Source organism: Euleptes europaea, chromosome 10, assembly GCF_029931775.1.
Source record: "Euleptes europaea isolate rEulEur1 chromosome 10, rEulEur1.hap1, whole genome shotgun sequence".
Taxonomy (NCBI): Eukaryota; Metazoa; Chordata; class Lepidosauria; order Squamata; family Sphaerodactylidae; genus Euleptes; species Euleptes europaea.
Window position 1 is genome coordinate 35800631 of NC_079321.1, and position 20212 is coordinate 35820842.

General features: G+C 45.6%; 1 protein-coding gene across 1 annotated transcript; it reads left to right on the forward strand.

Moving 5' to 3' along the window:
* The first annotated feature begins 7408 nt into the window (after positions 1–7408).
* KBTBD11 (kelch repeat and BTB domain containing 11) lies at positions 7409–12858 on the forward strand. Its single transcript, XM_056856765.1, has 2 exons — positions 7409–7611; positions 10874–12858. The coding sequence occupies exons 1-2, from the start codon at positions 7587–7589 to the stop codon at positions 12841–12843; spliced, it is 1995 nt and encodes a 664-aa protein (XP_056712743.1). The 5' UTR covers positions 7409–7586; the 3' UTR covers positions 12844–12858.
* Positions 12859–20212: the final 7354 nt, after the last annotated feature.

Sequence of the window (20212 nt, forward strand, 5' to 3'; positions counted from 1 at the left end):
GATGTGCTCTAAGGTTCCAGATGCAAATCCCACAAGTGCTGTGTGCTAGAGAGAGGTCAGATGACATCTAAGAGAGAGGTCAGATGACATCTAAGAGCTAACTCTCTCCAATTTATTGTGGAATATGGAAACCTGTCTACCTCCAGTTTGTCACAGAACATGCAATTCCCACAACCCAGTTGGGAGAACCGTCCTATTCTAGTCATCCTCTCTCTATTGGTCGCTAATGGCAAATCTTGGCATTCCGTATTTTTTTAGGTGGAGTAGCAAACGTGATCCCAATACTTGTATTGCGATTTTAACTCTTTACTGTAGTTCCCTTTTGCCTGTGCCTTCCAGTTTAAATGAGAATAGTTTTGCTGAGGAATATCATATTTCTTGGTTATTGCCTAGATTTTGTAATTCTTTAATGCTTTGCACAGACCTTTGCTAAGAGTGTTTAAGTTCAACCACAACATTTTAATGTATTACTTACAGAGCTCACGTTTCCTAACAAAATAAAAAATAACAAGATCATTTAGACAAAACAATGGAAAATAAAAAGTAAAAATCCTGGTTCTGACTTGATTTTAAAAAATTTTTTTTTAGAAACCTCTATTTTAGAGGGCAGCTGATGAAATCCTGCTGATATGCACTGTCAGTGTAACTTAATAAAAATCCTGCCGCCTTCTGTTGGCTTGGTTCTGAAGTTAGAGCAGACCACTTTGCAAGAGGATGAACATATGAACACATGAAGCTGCCTTATACTGAATCAGACCCTTGGTCCATCAAAGTCAGTATTGTCTACTCAGACCGGCCACGACTCTCCAGGGTCTCAGGCAGGATGTTTCGCACTGTGAAACAAGACAACCAGTGGCTGTTCAATGCTGTGAGAGTGGTAGCTGTCAGCTAGAATGGTTCCACACTCAAATGCTATGTTTGTTATGATTAAAGCTCAAAGGTGAAAAGTTCAGTCACAGGAAGGAGGAAGGGCATTCATTTCAGCCTTTTGTGTATCCCCAAATGCTGCTCAGCAAAACGGGCACATAGATTTGGGAGGCCATCCAGGCTGACCAATCACAACACTTTGCAAGGTGGCAGTATTCACTGGATCTAAACAATTACTGTAATTCCCCCACCCAGTCTCTTCTAAGAAAACCTCTAGAAAAGGACTGTTCCACAACTACCTAAGATGTGCTAAATTGCATTGATGTTTAGAATATTTTTCCTGCAAGGTTTAACCTAAATGTTAATTTGTAGATTTATCAAGGGGTTTCAGAGCATCCTCTCCTTCATTATTGTGATGCTTAAGAGTAGAGCTCCATTCTAACCTACTTTTTGGTCAAGTTCCGGAGATATTTTTTTGTATAGCCCTCTTCATTATTTATAACATGGGGGAAATGATGATGATGATGATGATGTAGATAGATAGATAGATAGATAGATAGATAGATAGATAGATAGATAGATAGATAGATAGATAGATAGATACGGCCTTAGCCAGCAAAGAGGATAAATGACAAGTCAGTCTATGACCAAGGTGCTGGGTGTGTAACGTTAATGGCATTAATCCATCTTAATAAGCGCCTAAACTGTGGCACAGATTCCATAAGCAGAACAGGTAATAGGGATCTATGGTTTGGTGGAACAGGAGGGCAGTGGCTTACACTGCAGCCCATATACCGTACTTTGGGTGTACTCCTGTCTGCTTCTCCTGTGCTGTGGCCCACTCTGTGGGTGAGAGACAAATGTGATTTGTCACAGTTTTGTTCCATTCCTCCTTCAAGGACAGGGCAGTTTACATAGTTATTCCCTCCATTTCATCCTCACAGCAATCTATGCTGTAAATTAAGAGAGAAGGTGACTAGCCCACGGTTGCCTACAGAAGCCACTGCATATTTCCAGTGACAATCAACTCCCTAACCTCTACACTACACTGATTCTTACCAACAGACCACACTACATGTAGGCACACTAAGGTACCACAAGTGTACTCTAGAGTGACACAACATCATATTTTTGGCTTGAGCTGTGACACAACTGACAAAATGAATGGCCTAGTCGGTTCAGGCATATTCTTGAGATGGGCAGATACATTATGGGATAATTAACTGAACACAGAGTAGCAGATAATATCTATTGTAACAAATATTCCCAAACTCAAGCTATGCAACTGAAATTCTTCAGAAGGAAACATGAGAATATGACATATATTATGAGATGCTGCAAAGTTGTATATGGGAAGAAGGAGCAGCAGCCCAATGAATATATTTCTACCTCACACACCATGAAGGTACATTGGCATCCCCTTTTAGGCCGCCAATCTTCAGGTGGAGTTGGAATTACAACTATCTCCAGACTACAGAGCTCAGTTCCCCTGGAAAAAATGGCTGCTTCAGAGGGTGGATTCTGTGGCATTATACCCCAATGAGGTCCCCTCCCCTTTCCAAACTCTAACCTCCTCAGGATCCACCCCCAAATATCCAGAAATTTCTCTACCTAAAGTTGGTATCTGTGATCACCTTGTATAAAATAACTTGTTGACAAGATGGGCCCTCAGGGACACTTAACCCAAAGTATTTCTTCCTTATATGTTTTGACTGTTAACCAAATGTAAGCTGTTATTAAATGTTAAAATGATCATTCTCTGACTTGAAAAGGATTCTAATGTACAGTTAAGCGTGTGTGGTCTCTAATCAGAAAAACCTATTCTTGGAAGCGTTGGTTGTTGAGCTCATTTGGGAAAAAAACATATACTTGCTTAAATGGAGTAACGTTTACCACTTAAAGCAACCTGGGACTGTCTTTGTGAGAGGTCAGGAAGAAGTTTAATAACCATTTTTACAGAGGATGTAAACTCTTCAAGATACTTCCTCTTCAAGATACATCCTCTAGTTGAGGCAAAATGTCTTAAACTCCATTTTTGACCACACCTTTAACTTACAAAAAAGGTCTCCTCCTTCTTGAACTCTTCCATGTGGAAAATTTCAGTCTTGAAGATATGATTTTTTAAGGTTGAGGTTTTTTGAAAGCTGTTTTTTGTTTTCATGCCCCCTTTGAAATGCTTTCAGAGCACTATCTAGCCAGATGTAGGCACTTGTGCTCTTGATTTCATTGTGGCAGTTCTAAGAGTTTGAAACTTTCCCCCATTTAAATCAAAAGGACTTTAAAGTGTATAATCGGATTGTACCCTTTTTGCTGTAAAGATCTACTGTTTTGATTCCTTCCAATGCTAGTTTGGAGGACAATTTTGCATGTTCAAGGTTTTAAAAATGTTTCAGGAAATTGAAAATACTGGCAGTATTTCCAGTTTTAGAAATCTTTGTTAAATCTTTGCTAAAAGGAATACTTGAGGACTGTATTATTTATTTGATAGATGTTTCTCATGCTCTCCAGAGTCTACTAAAGGTGGATAACAACATAAAATTCAACAGTGAACAACAATAAACAAACAATTCAACAATAAACGAACAATGTTAAATTTAGTAGGCTAAAACAACACCTGCCATTAGCAGTATTTTAAATAGCAAACAATAAAATCAAACATAAAAGCAACAATATAAAAGTGGGGAGACAACAGGACAAAGGGAAGAAGACAAGAAAAGTTGGTTTGTATATGCTGATTTTCTCTACCTTTTAAGGCAGGGGTGGGGAACCTTTTTCCTGCCAAGGGCCATTTGCATATTTATGACATCATTCAGGGGCCATACCAGGTGTAGATCTCCTGGTGGGGGGGAGAGGCTAGGGTTGCCAGGTCTCCAGCCACCACCTGGAGGTTGGCAGCCCCAGGGGAGGCCACACAGAGAAGGCCTGCAGGGTGCCCCCACTCCCCCCCCTCCCAGGCGGGAGGGCAGCCAGTGGTGGGCCCGAGCAAACGAGGCGCCAGGTGGGCACAGCCCACAGTTGATCGGGAAGGGAGGAAGGAAAACAGAGAAAGAGGAAAAGGAAGAGAGGGAGAAAGGGAGAAAGAATGACAGAAGACAGGCAGCGAGAGGGGCTTACAATGTGCCGCGGCATTCCTGCACGCCATGGCTGTAGGGGGCAGCCTTGGGGGAAGCATCCCTCCCCCTCCCCTCTCCTCTTGCCAACCAACAGCCAACAGTCGGCAAGAGGAGGTCCAAAGGGCACCGCAGCGCCCCTTTAAGCCGCAGCCCCAGGAACACCCTCGGGGAGGGCTGCCCTGCACCCCGCCTCCGCGGCAGGGCCCCGGAGCTCCCGAGGGCCACAAAAATGTCCTCGGGGGCCGCATACAGCCCCCGGGCCTGAGGTTCCCCATCCCTGTTTTAAGGAGAATCAAACAGGCTTACAATTGCCTTCCCTTCCTCTTCCTACAACAGACACCTTGTGAGGTAGGTGAGGCTGAGAAAGCTCTAAAAGAACTGTGACTAGCCCAAGGCCACCCAGCTGGCTTCATGTGTAGCAGTGGGGAAACCAACCCGGTTCACCAGATTCGAGTCCACTGCTCATGTGGAGAAGTGGAGAATCAAACTCTGTTCTCCAGATTCGAGTCCACTGCTCTTAACCACTATACTACACTGGCTCTCACTTTGGAACAAAAATTCATCTGAAAACTTGGGAAAATCAAAACTGGCCTGGCACCTCTAGTATGTAATAACATTTCTCTTTCTCAAAAACACCATCTCTGAAAGCTGCCTCTTCCCGACAAAATTTCTTAGCCAAATTGTGTCTTAGTTTGCTAAATCGGGCACATGCCCAGGATATAGCTAGTGTGTCGCTGCCAAAGCTGTCAGTACAATTCATGGTTGCTGGAGGTTCCCATGTCTGTTGCTTTCTTACAATTGCATTAATCCAGCATAAATCAATGGTGGTACCCCCCCAACATTAATATACATTTGTTATGTATTGTTGTTTCAGTAAATCACATGTGTGATAGTTCATTGATTAAGTCCATCTCTGTGTGTGGATATAGAGAGAGAGAATATTGGAAACTTGTTCTACCTAATGAGAGCAGTGGTTCATAACCTTTAATCCACTGCTGCACACTATTACTATTATGCAACATTATCACTGGATGCTCCCCAAGTGAAATAAGGACATAAAAAACCACTCTAGGCAAGGAAACTCTCATATCATATTTATAACATATGCATACAATACACAGATCTCAAGCATTTATTATAATTGTGCCTGATGACCATCAGGTAACTCCCAAATGTTGGGTTTGATTCCTGTGTGTCACTTTTTTAAGGGCCTGGGGGGAGAAACCTCAGACTTTTATCCATAGGATGGGGTGAATAGTATAAAACAGCTTTTCTCCACTGGCTATCAAAAGCCAGATTGTGGGGAGGGGCTGCCCAAAATATGAAATGCTCCCATCTGTCCCTCCCAATTCCTAATGCCCCTCACCTGATTTGTAGACTGCACTGTGGGGGGTGGCTTAGGGACCCCGCCATGAATCCATACTCCCCTCTTTCTGATTTTTGCATGTTTTTTCATGTTTGCTTAAATTGACTGCTAGGTTGACTGAGAAGACTTCCTGTGTACAGAACGTTTCATAACTGCAGCCTCAACAATTAAAAATTATTTTCCTGAATGCAAAGTCTTTGCCAAATTTATACCACAAATGTTCTGAAGTAAATTTCTGGTGAAGGAAGCAAATTGAATAAATCCTCAGAATAAACTGCTGACACAAGCTATGTGACTTAAATGAAACTCATGCTGACAAAGGACAACTGACTTGCCTATTTTGAAATGCAGCAAATTGTTTATGGATTGTAGGCAAAACTGGTTGATATGAATTTTAACATTAGGTATCAGATCTTGTGCACAATTTCCCATTAAAACTGCAAGGAAAGAAGCTTTAAGAAACTGAGGAAAATCATTATAGCATTAACCATTCTCTTTAAACTTATCAGATATGTAAACCAACTGAATAATTTAAAGGATCCTTCAGAGGTGAAGTTGGTAACACAAAACCGCACATCTTTGGAATGCCCTCCCCCTTGAGGCTCACCTGGCACCTACGTTTTAGGAAAGTGTTTTAATTTTAATTTAATTGCAGCCTAAATTATCTGTTTACTGTACTATTGTATCCAGGTGGAAGGGGGACTACACATCAGATGATATTAACTTAATTATCAAATTAAATCTAAAGACTTAGATTTTCAAACCTCTAGTTTATAAGTAAGTTCCAATTATTTTTCTTATGATACTTTCACAAAGTGTTCCTTAGGCCTTCTCCATACAAAGGGGTTTGAAGACTGCAAGCATACTGTCCTGATCCATCAAGGGAGATTGATGCGTCAGTACACAGTCAATGAGAATACAGTGCATCTGTACCCACAGTTTATTTCAGCCATGCAGAATGAATGGGATGTCTCTTTTGATGTAGATAGAAATGCACATCTCCATCCAAATTAGACAAGATTAATTGCATATTGTGCCCTGACCTGGATGGCCTAGGCTAGTCTGATCTCGTCAGATCTCAGAAGCTAAGCAGGGTCGGCCCTGATTAGTAACTGGATGGGAGACCACCAAGGTATACCAACGTCGTTATGCAGAGGAAGGCAATAACAAACCACCTCTCTACGTTTCTTGCCTTGAAAACCCTATGAGGTTGCCCTAAACCAGTGGTTCCCAAAGTGGGCAGTACCACCCCCTGGGGGGCGGTGGCATTACCTAGGGGGGCACTAAGAGGCAAGAGGGCAGCAGGGGGCACTAGAGGTGGGCCCCTTCAACTGTCGTTCACTAATTTACAATAGATCAAACTATGGCACCATGCTGGCAAATTTGGTGAAACTATCCAAACATTTTTCCAGACTTTGAAGAGCTGGTACCACTGGATCAAGTTTATCAGTTTTGTTGAATAAATTTCAACTAAAAAGTTTGATTTTGAATAGATGCGCAATTCATTGTTACTGTTTTGAAATTTTATTGTTATTATCTTCTTTAGTGAGTCATGTAAACCCCTATTTTGAATAATGCTTTTTATAGAATAGGGTAGGGGTGCTGGGGTTGAATGTGTGGAGCCAACGGGGTGGTGGCCCAAAAAGTCTGGGAACCACTGCCATAAGCAATGCATTATATCTATATATCTATATATAATTAGCTTTGCTAATTAGTATATTATAATAAAGCATGATCATCTTTCCTTGTAATAAAAAAGAGGAGGCTTTTTAAAAGGAATTGTGGCCTTGGGTCATAATAGGTTAGAGGAATGCCTGTACAAATGTGTAGTTTATGGGATTAAAGGGAACTCGATTACAGTATTTACAGTAATTACATAAAAGCTCCCTTTAGAGTTGATTCAAACAAATAGCAGGCATGAGGATTGTTTCATTTTAAAACTGACAAAATTCAAAACTCTTTTATTATGCAGGTGGAGGAAAGATGAATGGTGACGCCATAAGAAACAGAAGATCTCATTGAAGCTCATATGCAAGTATATTGATGCCAGCTTGCTGACCAAAAAACCGACTTGATGGGGGATTGCTTTTCAAAATATTCTGAAAATGTACAGTACTGCAGTTCATTTATTCCACTGAAATAACCATAGAAATAAATTTTGGAATGACTATAGCTGAGACTCTCTGACCTTCACAAAAAGGGACTTTTCCCAAGCACTTTGCGTGGAAGGAGTACAAAAGATGCCATCTATCACCAGAACTTCAGGTAGCAGGACCATAAACTAATGTATTATTATGATAATCAAATGGGCTGTCAATTAATACATTTTAAGTGATTAACCATGCAATCCTGAAGGGAGGGCTGAAAGGGGCGAGGAGGCGGCGTAACCCCTGCAGTGGCACAGGGGAGACGTACGGCTGGATCTTGCATGGGCGCCAGCACAGCTGCTGCTGTCACATTTTCCCAGTGTGGGGCCTCGTGCCTGCATCGATGGGGGTCTTCCCAGGGGAGGAGCTGCCTTTAGGCAGCTTCTTATGCACTTTTGGGCCGGGAATACCCCCTCTGCCAGTAATCCAGTTTACACCACCAAAAATGGTGGCATAGCCCCATGGATTGCTATGGAGCAGTTCCATAGGGCTTGGAGGAAAGGGCAGGTTTTTGGTTTCAATGTGGGGCTGGAATCCATTTAGGAGGAGGTGCTGCTTGTGCCATGTAACCCCCCCTCCCCCCCCCCCAAGAATGGGCTGCCTGGCTGCAGTCCTAAGGAAATTTTCCTGGGATTAAGACCCACTGAATAAAATGAGATTTACTTTGGAGTACACCTGCTTAAGATTGCTACCTAAATTCACTCAAGATTGAATATATCTATGTCCCCACCTGATTAAGCCAGCGTGGTGTAGTGGTTAAGAGTGGTAAGACTCTCATCAGGAAAACCAGGTTCGATTCCCCACTCTTCCACATGAAGCCTGCTGGGTGACCTTGGGCCAGTCACAGTTCTCTCAGAACTCTCAGCCTATGCAGAGGCAGGCAGTGGCAAATCCACCTCTGAATGTCTCTTGCCTTGAAAATCCTGCAGGGTTGCCATAAGTCAGTTGCAACTTGATGGTGCACACACAGACACCCCCGCCCCGGTTGAGCACTTCTGATAACAAAGACACAGTGGTTTCTTCCTTTTAAAATAATTGTCAGATTGTGATCCTGCCATTTTTGATGTTTGCATCAGGGAATAGACTTCTTTTCCATACCTGCAAAATTGTTTTTAAAAAGGACCTCAGCCTACTCCTTCAACACAAAAAAGTACTGTATGTGCTTCCTGTACTTCCCTGTCTACCAGTGGGTTATGGAAGGGAACCCCAGAGCATGACTTAAAACTGCCTAGGAAGCGGGAATCCTCTTTACTGTCTCCCGGATTCTTGTGTGCAAGAATCAAAGCCTACTACATTAATCAGAAGGGAACTCCTTATCACAATCACTTTGAGCAATTAATCACACTAACGTAAGAAAGCAACAAGTCTTCCTATTCTTTTTCTGTTATGCCCCAATAGTGGAGGCTTGTTTGCATGGTTTGTACAAAATTACAAACATCACTCAGCCCACTGTCAAATCAGCCTTAGCTTAATGGCAATATATCTCTAGGATGGGCTGGGAAATGCTTAGGCAGACTTCACGGGAAATTTGGACTTCGATGCTCTGCATATGGTGTGCGTTTTCAGGCCTCCCTCCCCATTCATAGATGATCCATAGATGACTATAGCAAGAGGGTGGCACCCGGTGGAGTGTATCAATTGATGGTTCCTAGAATTTGTACCATATTGATTTGCTGCTGGCTTTTTGTCAGAACTGGAAGCCATTGTACAAAATTTGGATCTGTAACTGGCACCAGCTCTTAAACACATTTGGAAGGTATGACATTAACGGGGCTGAGTTTGGGTATTTTAATTGCAATTCCTGACTGAGCTTTTCAGTGTCTGTGAACCGTGACCAGTTCTTGGAAACCCTTACAGTGGCGGTAAAAGATTCACCTATAATGTGGGGGATGGATGGACTTGTGCATGCTCTGAAATATATGCATCAACTGTTTTGTTGTGTGATTAAACTTAGTGCACAAGCCACGAACCAAACTTTGAGGTTAATTCTCAGGAATCATGCATAGGCTGCATAACTGCACTCTTATTTGGTAATAAGGTCCATTAAACTAGGGATGGAACTATTTTACTGTATTAACATGTGCAATTGGCCTTTAGAAATAAGATATAAGCACATCAGCTCCCCATTGAAGAGCATGGTCATTAATTGGAATTCAGCATACAGGCAAGTTTCTATTCTCCAAGGGCTCTGCACATAGGCATTAGAGAGTGAGGGCAATGTATTTGCAATCCCAATGGGGACTCAGTTTTGTTCTCCACTCTTCCTTTTATCCTCAACAACCCTGTGAGGTAGGTTTGGCTGAGAGTCTGTGACTGGCCCAAGGTCATCCAGGGAACTTCCATGGCAGACTGGGAACTTGAACCTGTTTCTCTCAGATCCTAGTATACACATGAACACATGAAGCTGCCTTCTACTGAATGAGACTCTTGGTCCATCAAAGTCAGTATTGTCTACTCTGACCGGCAGCGCCTCTTCAGGGTCTCGGGCAGAGGTCTTTCACATCACCTACTTACCTAGTCCCTTTAACTGGAGATGTCGGGGATTGAACCTGGGCCCTTCTGCATGCCCAGCAGAGGCTCTGCCACTGAGCCATGGCCCCTCTAATACTCTTGACTACTACACCCTGTGAAATCTCAGAAGCTAGATGACTGTGCAAGCTTACCCAGGGTCAGAACACTGGTTTTAAGGGCCTTGCTTTTTCCAAACCAGAAAAAGCAGAATAAATTATACAAGTGTATGCAGGAGTGATTCATGTACAGAATTACATTTTTCTTTGTGTAGACTGTTGGTTATCTTGGCCCCAATTAAATAGTTCTCTGTTAGCATTTAGGGAAGACAAAGGCAGTGTTGGGCATGTGGGAGCTGGATAATTGTTGATCCACTGAGTAATCATGGGTCGCGCTGAGGAAATGAAAATCTGTGTCGCGGTGCTGCAAAATTACGTTGAAAGAGTTAACCAAAAAAAAACCCCATTGCCGGTTTAATCCGGCCTCACCTCGCTATGGAGCCATTTGACTGTACTTTAATCTCCTGCCGCGCCGCCCAGGGAACCTCCGCTCCGATCCAACGGCCGGGTGGCTGCAGATAAACTCTACCCCGGGCACGGTTCAAAAGTTCAGCGGCGAGCGCTGCAGCCGCCCCTGGTGTCGCCGCCACGCCTCGCTCGACGGGCGAGGACCCGTTGCGGAAATTGGCCAAGCGAGCAGCTGAGCAAGCAAAAAAAAGAAGGGGGGGGGGGAGGCCCAGGGTGGCTTGGGGAAGTGCAAAGCCGCCCGGAGGGGGGAGAGGAAGGAGGCCGGGGAGGACCTGGCCGAGCCGTCGTGCAGCCCGAGGCGCGGCCGCAGCACTCAGCGCTGTCTTGTGTCCCTCTTTCCCCCAGGTGAGAACGGGAATGCCAACGAGGCGAAGAAGCGCTGCGCGGAGCCGGAGCCGCCGCTAGCCTCGCCGGGGAAAGGCGCGGAGGGGAGCGGCGTCGAGCCTCCCGCCGCCATGGAAGGGCGCCCCGCCGAGGAGGAGGGGGAGGAGAACGGGGGCGGCGCGGGGGAGACGAGCGCCCCGCAGCGCCCCTCGCCGGCGCCTTGCGGCCCCAGCCCCTCGCCGGCCTTCAGCTCGCCCGCCGGCGCGGACAAAGGGCCGGAGTCCGACGCCGCCGACGCCTCCTCGTCCTCGTCCTCGGGCAGCGGCCGCGTGGTGCAGAGCCAGTGGGAGCTCAACGACGCCGCCTCCGAGTCGGAGGAGGAGGAGGAGAGCAGCGGCGGCAGCAGCAGCAGCAGCAGCAGCCAGGCGGCCCCGCCGGGCGCCGGCAGCCCCCCGCCGCCGCCGCCGGGCCCGTGCGCCGCGCAGGTGTCGGAGGAGCCGGACCTGGTGATCGAGGCGTGCGGGCGGCGGCTGCGGGCCCACAAGGCGGTGCTGGCGGCGCAGAGCGACTTCTTCCGCGCGCGGGCCTCGCGGGACGTGCTGCGCGTGAAGGGGGTGAGCCACGGGGCGCTGCGCCTGCTGCTGGAGTTCGCGTACACGGCGCGCATGGGCCGCCTGCGCCCCGACCAGCTGGCCGAGGTGGTGAGCGGCGCGCGCGTGCTGCAGATGCCCGCCGCCCTGCACTGCGCCGCCGAGGCCGCGCGCGCCCAGCTGCGCCTCGACAACTGCCTGCCGCTGCTGGCGCTGGCCAAGGCGCAGCGGCTGCCCGAGCTGCGCGAGGCCGCCTACCGCTTCATGAGCGACCGCTACCTGCAGGTGCTGCGCGAGCCCGCCGTCTACGGCCGCCTGAGCGGCGCCGAGCGGGACCTGATCCTGCGGCGCCGCCTCGACGCCGGCCGGCCCTGCCTGCTGGCCGCCCAGGTGAGCGACGCCTTCGAGCGGCCCGGCGCGGGGAGCCGCCCGCAGAGCCGCGAGAGCAGCCGCCCGCAGAGCCCCTCCTCGTCCTCCGGGGCGTCGCTGGACGAGGGCGCCTGCCTGCTGTACAGCTACCAGGCGGCGGCCAAGGAGTGGCGGGTGCTGAGCCGCCTGCCCGAGGAGGCCAGCGCCAAGGGCTGCGCCATGTGCGTCCTCTACAACTACCTGTTCCTGGCCGGGGGGCTCTGCGCGGCGCCCGGCGAGCAGCGGGCCCGCCTCTCGGCCAAGGTCTTCTGCTACAACCCCGCCACCGACACCTGGAGCCAGGTGAAGCCCATGGGGCAGCCTCGCTCCCAGCTCAAGCTCCTGGCCCTGGACGGCTGCCTCTACGCCGTGGGGGGCGAGTGCCTCTTCACGGTGGAGAAGTACGACCCCCGGGCCGATCGGTGGACCCCGGTGGCCCCCTTGCCCAAGGGCGCGTTTGCCGTGGCGCACGAGGCCACCACCTGCAGCGGGGAGATCTACGTGTCGGGCGGGTCCCTCTTCTACCGCTTGCTGAAGTATGACCCCAAGCGGGACGAATGGCAGGAGTGCCCTTACAACAGCAGCCGCCGGCGCTCGGCCGACATGGTGGCCTACAAAAACTTCATCTACCGCTTCGATGTCAGCGGCAGCCGTGGGGAGCAGGGGCAGGCTGGGGGGGTGGAAGTCTTCCGCTACAACACGGTGGCCAAGTGCTGGAGCCAGTGCGCGTCCTTGCGCCCCGGCGGCAGCCCGGTCCAGCCCTTTCGCTGCGCTGCCTTGGGCACCACCATCTTCTGCGTCAACCGGACTGGCATGCTGTGCTTCAACCTTTCCCAGAATGGGGAGGTGGAAGCCGACGGTGGATTGAAAGGCACCTTTGACACGGAACTGCTCAAGGCCCCGTTGGATGCTAAAGGGGTCCTCCTCCCATTTGTCCTTACCCTGCCAGAGAGAGAGAAAACAGTGGAATCAGAGAGCCTGCTGGCATTGTGAGAGGCGGCCCTTCCAACACACAGCTCACGCTAGGGCCCAGTCCCATTTATGGATGTCGGTAGTGCAGGAATGCCACCAAGGGAAAGATCAGAGGGGGTGAATGTGGTCTTGTGTTCTCCAAAATTCAGTGGTGGTGGGCTCTGTACAGGCAGCAGAGGCAAATCCAGGGGGTGAAAAGTCATCTGTGCATTCCTTAACACCTTTGTAGCTACAGAAGCTAACTGAAGGCCGTTGTTAGATGTCCTTAATTCGCACAATGCATGCACTGCTGTGGAGGCTTACTGTGGCATCCCACCTAAAGTGTTGACCAGCTGGCTGCAACCCTTCTAAGCTTCCTAGCATACTTTCGGTAGAAAAGAAGTCACCTCTTAACACGTCTAGAACCAGTTGGTGAAAAGCTGCTAAAATAGATTTATTGTTGAGCAACGTCTGTTCCACTTTCAAATCTAGAGGTATTCTGCAGCTGTCTAAAATTCTGGAATGAGAAAGCTTTTTAAAGGAATTTCCATGAAGGGATTCTTTTGTACATATGCATTTGGATCTAGCTGGCCACTTTTGTTCTTGGTTTTCTGCTCCCTTCTGGATCTTAGCAGATGTGGAACAAACCATAGGGTGGGGGGTTCCGGCTACCCTTTTAGGAAAATTAACAGGATAAAACAGTATGTATTCTCTGCTATAAGAAGTAGTGGAGGATCCTCTGGTTTACATTCTTTTTCTGTTGACAAATTTAATAGTCTTTAGCGAAGACATGGCATTGTGCATCCTCAGGAAGTTGCAACTGCAGTGCATGATTTAACAGAAGTCAGACATAAAGAGCTGAAACTAGTCAAATGTTTGCCATACGTACATACTGGGAAGAGAGGAAAACTAAAACAAAAGGGGGTGGTTTATTCAATTTCACTTCGCTTCAGTTTTTAAGATGTACATTTTTTTCAGGCACGGTCTATCAGAAAGATATGCTTCACTTTGTTCTTGACATACGCAGTGTTGTTTCTCAGTCATGGTTTTGCTTTGTAATGCACAAGTTCAGATCTTGACAAATTGGTGAAACTGAACATACCAGAAAATTCATGGTAAAAAAAAAAAAAGGTAAAGGTCCCCTGTGCAAGCACCAGGTCATCCCTGACCCATGGGGAGACGTCACATCCCGACGTTTTCTAGGCAGACTTTGTTTGCGGGGTGGTTTGCCAGTGCCTTCCCCAGAAATTCATGGTAGGGGAGATTTTCTTTTCCTTAAGTTCACCACTGCTAACTGCAAGTCAATGGAAACCAAATGTGGTTTATTTGATGCGCACAAAGAAATGCTCCAGTTTTATCAAGAGATAGCTCTTCCACTGTTCACAGAAAGATCCAGGGGGTATTATTTCCATTCTGTGTTAGCAGCACCCAAAGTTGTAAATGAGAGTAATTAATTGTCATAGATAATTCACTTGTCAAGTTCGTTACATGGGCAGGACATAAGACTTTTGTTTCCAGTCTAAATGTTTTCCTGATTAATTGCTTACCCAGCAGTACATTCATTTATAGGAAGTTAGGGCACCTCGCTTTCCACATTATGTGAAGCTGGGATCAAAATGAATAATTACAGTTCACTTCAAATTTGGAATGTTCACATATGGAAACAAGAATCCAAAGAGCAGCTTAATGGTCCCGCAAGAGAAGTCCATGGCCCACTGTACTGTCCTTTGAATCATTGACCCCCCCCCTGCTCCCAATTCTTTATTCTAAACTGCTCTTGAATGTCCCCTCACTTCCAAAAGTCATTTTCTCTGCAGGAAGCGGCAAAACAAGCCTCTCAGTGTGATCCTAAGAAGACTTTTCTGGGTATAAGCCCCATTGAGTAGACCTGAGTAGATCTGCTAGGAGATAGCACTGTTAAGTTGCACTCCTAAGGGCCCTTTCCTGGGAGTAAGCCCTGTTGAATTAAATGGACTTGCTTCTGAGTAGGCCTGCCTAGGATTCCTCCATAGGCCCCTTCATTTCCCTTCCCCCCTCGGCTTATGGTTCTTTGGACTCTAGATGTGGATTTTTATGTGGCAAACTCTGGTATGAGTTTATATCCAAATGATCTGAACCTATGGCTTGTTACTGGGAAGTCCCACTACAGCAATTATTCCCAAGTTAATAAGTGAATAACAATGACTTTTGAAATACATTCTCATTTCCATCTCTTAAGTGTGGGCTGATAACCTTGTTAGTCTGAAGCAGCAAAATAAAACAGATGTGCAGTGGAATACGTTTTGCCAAAGTCTCTAAAGTGCCACTACAGTTCAACTCCCAAGTGTATGCTTTCAAACAGAAAATATTAAAAAGGGTGTTTACATTTGTTTTATACATATTAACTGAATAGATTAATGTGTCATATTGATTTTTTTAAAAATATTAACACAGATAAACAGGTTTTATTTTTAAAACAAGATTTGAGGGGCATGATCCAGTTATACACCAGGCACTGTGCTCCTGTGAATTCAGTAGAGCTGTTTTCCCACTCCCTCTGTTTGTGCAGAAGTACAAACACATACTGTGCGATGGAAGCTCAAAAGGAATAGGGCTACAGAAGGTGTCTGCTCATGTGTCTGTCCTGCTTCCCCCCTCAGCCTGATACAAGTTATTCCTGCTCATTAGAGGAAAGAGGGTAGTCTGGATTGAGGTGGGGGGGGGGGAGGTACACAGACATCTTGTTTCTTGTGTGGATGCCCGTGTGCAGCTGAAGAGAACAGGAAGGGGAAAAAAAGGATTCTGTTCAATCTGGTGGGCATCCTTCATGCCTGGGAATTACACTCACAGTGCAGTTGGAACATGCCAGTATTTATACTAATGATGATACAGCCAAGATTGGACTTTGGTCCTGCTGCTTATAGTGCATAGCAGTTTTAGTTCAAAGAAGAGCCATAGAAGGCATTTCATTCCATTCAAATATGTCACTTTTTTCCTGCTGTCAAATCACAGCTGACTTATGGCAACCCCATAGGATTTTCAAGACAGGAGACGTTCAGAGGCGGTTTGCCATTGCCTGCCTCCGCGTCATGACCCTGGTATTCCTTGGAGGTCTCCCACCCAAATACGAGCCAGGGTCAGGGCTGAGAGTGTGTGACTGGCCCAAGGTTTCATGGCAAGAGTGGGGATTTGACTAGTCTGATACCTTAACCACTACACAACTCTGTCACCTTAGCACACTGCTTACATTAAATTTGGTTACTTCCAAAGGAAGTAAGCAAATTCGATTACAGAAGACATCATTTTAGTAAAGGAGAAATAACCTAATCTTTATTGTGATGTAAAGGAGAAATAACCTAATCTTTACCCATTTTTTTAAAATACACTAATAAATTATTAGCACAGCAACAAAATGTTTAGGCCTACAGAACTGTTACAAACTGCAGGACCAATATCGGTTGAGTCTGACAAACAGGAAATGAATGGACATTTTGGAATTGGGTATATATTCGGTTTTGCCCTCTCAGTGAAGTTTAAAAACAATGTCAATAACCTCCCCCCCCCAAAAAAAAAGTTGAGGGACAAATAAAATTTATTGCAAGAATATATATAATCCTAGTAAAACAATTCTGCTTTAATAAATATGCAAGATATATATATATAAGTTAAAAAGGATTCAGAAGTAAAATTTACACACCAAAGTGAGACAATAGCTAGATAAAAAAGTGTAGACCAAACGGGTTTCAAGAAAGCAGTCTTTAGTGGCTTCTAAAAATGGTATTCATTCATAAAAGTACACATATAAGAAACTGTCAAGAATATAAATACAATATATAGATGGACGAAGCCCTTTCAGTCCCAGATGCCAGGCCCTACCATCGGCTGTTTTAGAAGGGAAATATAAGAAGATCCCTAGATGAGAGAGGTTTGTTAGCTTCCTTGGTGGCCCCTTGTGAGGACAGAAACATGGGATATAAATTTTGTTAAATAAATAAAGCAGTGGAATTAAGGGTAGAGAAAAAGCCCTGTAGGCACTAAAGTTGCATGCAGATATCCTAAGTGCCACCCATCCCAAAAGGCCTGGACCCAAAATTGTGGTTGCTAGCTTTCAGGTGGGAGAAGAAAATACCTATGCTGGAAATAGTAGAAACTATAATAAATGCCACGTGCTGCCATTTATTATAGTTTTCAGGTGGGGCCTGGAAACGTCGCAGAATTATAACTGATCTCCAGGCAACTGAGATCACTTGGCCTGGAGAAAATGGCTGCTTTGGACGGTAGACTATGTAGCATTATATCCTGTTGAGGTCCCTCCCTTCCCCAAACCCTGTACCCCCCAGGCTGTGTACCCTAATCTCTAGGAATATCCCAACCCAGAGTTTGTAACCCAATCCTAAATAAATGTTGTCAGTTTAATCAAGCATAGCCTCTAAAGCAGGGGTGTCAAACTCAATTGTTACAAGGGCCGGATATGACATAAATGTCATTTGGTCTGGCCGGGCCATGCCTCGCCAGCCCAGATTTAGAATGGGGTTGGGTGGCTGCCTCTGCTGGCTCGTGGACTGGATAAGAACTCTCAAGGGGCTGGATCTGGCCCGTGGGCCTTGTGTTTGACACCCCTGCTCTAAAGGGTCTCAGTGCTAAATGATCCTGTGGAGAGCTAACTCCTGGTACTTGTATGCCAAAGGGCTCAAAAAAACAAAAACAAAAAAAAAACACTTTGAGATTTAAAAAGAAGAAAATGCATATGTTTTTAGAAATTAATTTTAATTAAATGGATACACTGAAATCAGGTGTAATCAAATCCGTCTATTAAATGCAATCATAAGAGTTATAGCCCACTGAATTCAATAGAAGGGTGCATTGTTAGACACCTATAGTTGATCCAGTCCCTATACATGACTCCCCAGCTGTACTGCTGTATGCAAGAGCTTCTTGCTGCCTACTCTTTCCCACTGGCAGCTTTTCCATGGACTGAGTACTACAAAGGGCTGAGTGATTCATAATGTACATAGAAGACCAACTAGATTGTCCTCCAAATGTTGTCATTGAAGGGCCCCAAAGAATCAAATCCACTTATTGAAAGTTACATCCAATCCATTTTTCGGCAGGGTGACAGAAAGTTCTATACCCATCAGCTAAGATTGATCTATGTACTACTGATTGCTCTGCATCACAAGCAAAAAGGAGAAAACAAAATGTTCTGTAGGCCACGGAATGCATTTTAAAAATAAAAAACATGCCCTGCTGTACATGGAAGGGGAGTGAATGACAAAATGTGGTTTCCTGAATATTTCAACATAGTGCCTGATATAGCACTTTGTAAAGTTCTGCTAAGGACATTTTCAGAGAGCCAGCATGATGTAGTGGTTAAGAATGGTGGTTTGGAGCGGTGGACTCTGATCTGGAGAACTGGGTTTGATTCCCCACACCACTCCGCATGAGCGATGAACTGGATTTGTTTCCCTACTCTTACACATGAAGCCAGCTGGGTGACCTTGGGCTAGTCACAGCTCTCTTAGAGCTCTCTCAGCCTCACCTACCTCACAGGGTGTCTGTTGTGGGGAGGGGAAGGGAAGGTGATCATAAGCCGGTTTCATTTTTCCTTAATTGGTAGAGAAAGTCAACATATAAAAAACAACTCTTCTTCAACCCAACTTGGCATTATGTTTTAAACTGTGCTGTGCATCAGGACCAGGAAGTCACTGAAATGATTTCATTTGTTGAACTGGTCCCCCCCCAATTCCCCAAAGCCTTTAAATTATGCCCCTGCCCTGCCAAGTAACAGCCTTCCTCTGTACATTCAGCAGGCATTTGTTCAATGCCCATTCATAAAAAACCATATATTTAAGCAGATTGGATCAAAAGTTTTACAGCTATTGTTTCTATCTCCACGGTTTCATACAGTCCAGAAACAGATGTAAAACTCTAATGCTGCAGCATGGTTAAAGTTGCATTCTCTTTGAAGTCAAAACACATGGAGTAAGTGTTTCCCATAGCATAATCTGGACTTAATTACAAGCCATTAAATGCAGTTTCCCTTATGTGATATCCTCATAATCATACCCAGATGATTGACTTTTCAGACAACATTTGGGGCACCTTTAAACCGATTTCCTGCTTGGTGCCCTCATTTTCTCATACACAGACCCCAAATCAAGCCTGTGGAGTTTTTAATTTCAGTTCCAAGCCTTTCGACCACACATTAACAGTCAATGGAAACCCCAATGGGCGATTAGAGTAAATACACTTATGGCTTCAGCATCATTTCATACAAATCCAGTTAGCCCCATGAAACCTTTCACAGGAAAAGCTGGGAGAGGAATGACGTTATATTGGATCTATCAAAGACTGCTCATGAAATTGAATGGGAATGATGCTAATCATACCTGTTTAATGAATAAAACTACTATGTGGTACCTAATGAATATTCTATGCACATTGAACTCTCTTGTAAATAAACACCTGATACAATTTTAGGTGCTTAAAAAGAATAAAGTATTCCCATTAAAGAAGCATCTCTCCCCCTCTCCCTCTCTCTTCCCCCCTCCTGCTTTTGGTTAGCAATCAGAGGAATTGCTTTCTGTTCCCTTGGGCCTTCAACTCATGACTGGTTTATTATTGCTACGTTTATTTCCCCCCACAGTGACATTTGATTTGAAACAGTGACTGACTGCTCAAGTTAGAGGAATTGTACCCCTGTCTCACCCACATGCATTGGTGTGCCGACGGACTCCCAGAAGTGTGAGACAGGAGGTTATGCTGGCATGGCATAGAAATTATGCTGGTGTCACAGAGAGGTGCACTGGTGCAACTCTTTAGAATTCAGGTGAAAATTAAGAATACTTTGTGTGCTGTAGCTGCATGTTAGGATCTGGCATGAAGCAGACAAGACGTTTTACCTAGATTCTTTCAAAACAACTGTCTCCTGGCTGGAATTGGGGATGGCTACGAGGTAGACAGAATGATTCAACTGATCCTGCTCATGGACTGCTTGATCAGCATTCCCATGGGGTGAAAGCTACTGAACAATGGTTCCTACATACCATTGCAGAAGCATTTGAAGGGCACAGACTTTATTTGGTAGAAGAAAGCAGTCGTCTTTAAGGACAATACCCTGCCTTTACTCCATGTATCAAGCTTGTATTGGGCTGCATTATTTCCAGTGTGTAAGCACAGTTGAATGGTGACACGTATGCATGCCTAGGATAAGCAGAGAGCAGAATAGGGCCCAAGCTGTAGAAGAATGCCTTGTAAAGGTCTATCCGGATCCACTGGAAAACATTACTTATTTCTAATGTGGAAAAGACTGCACTTGTCAGCCATCCCATGAAAAGCAACAGTACAGCAGAGTAAACAGCTTGTGAGTTATTGACCTGCAGGAAATTCAGTCATAAAGGATGTCATTGATTTCAGTAAAATTTCAGTGTGG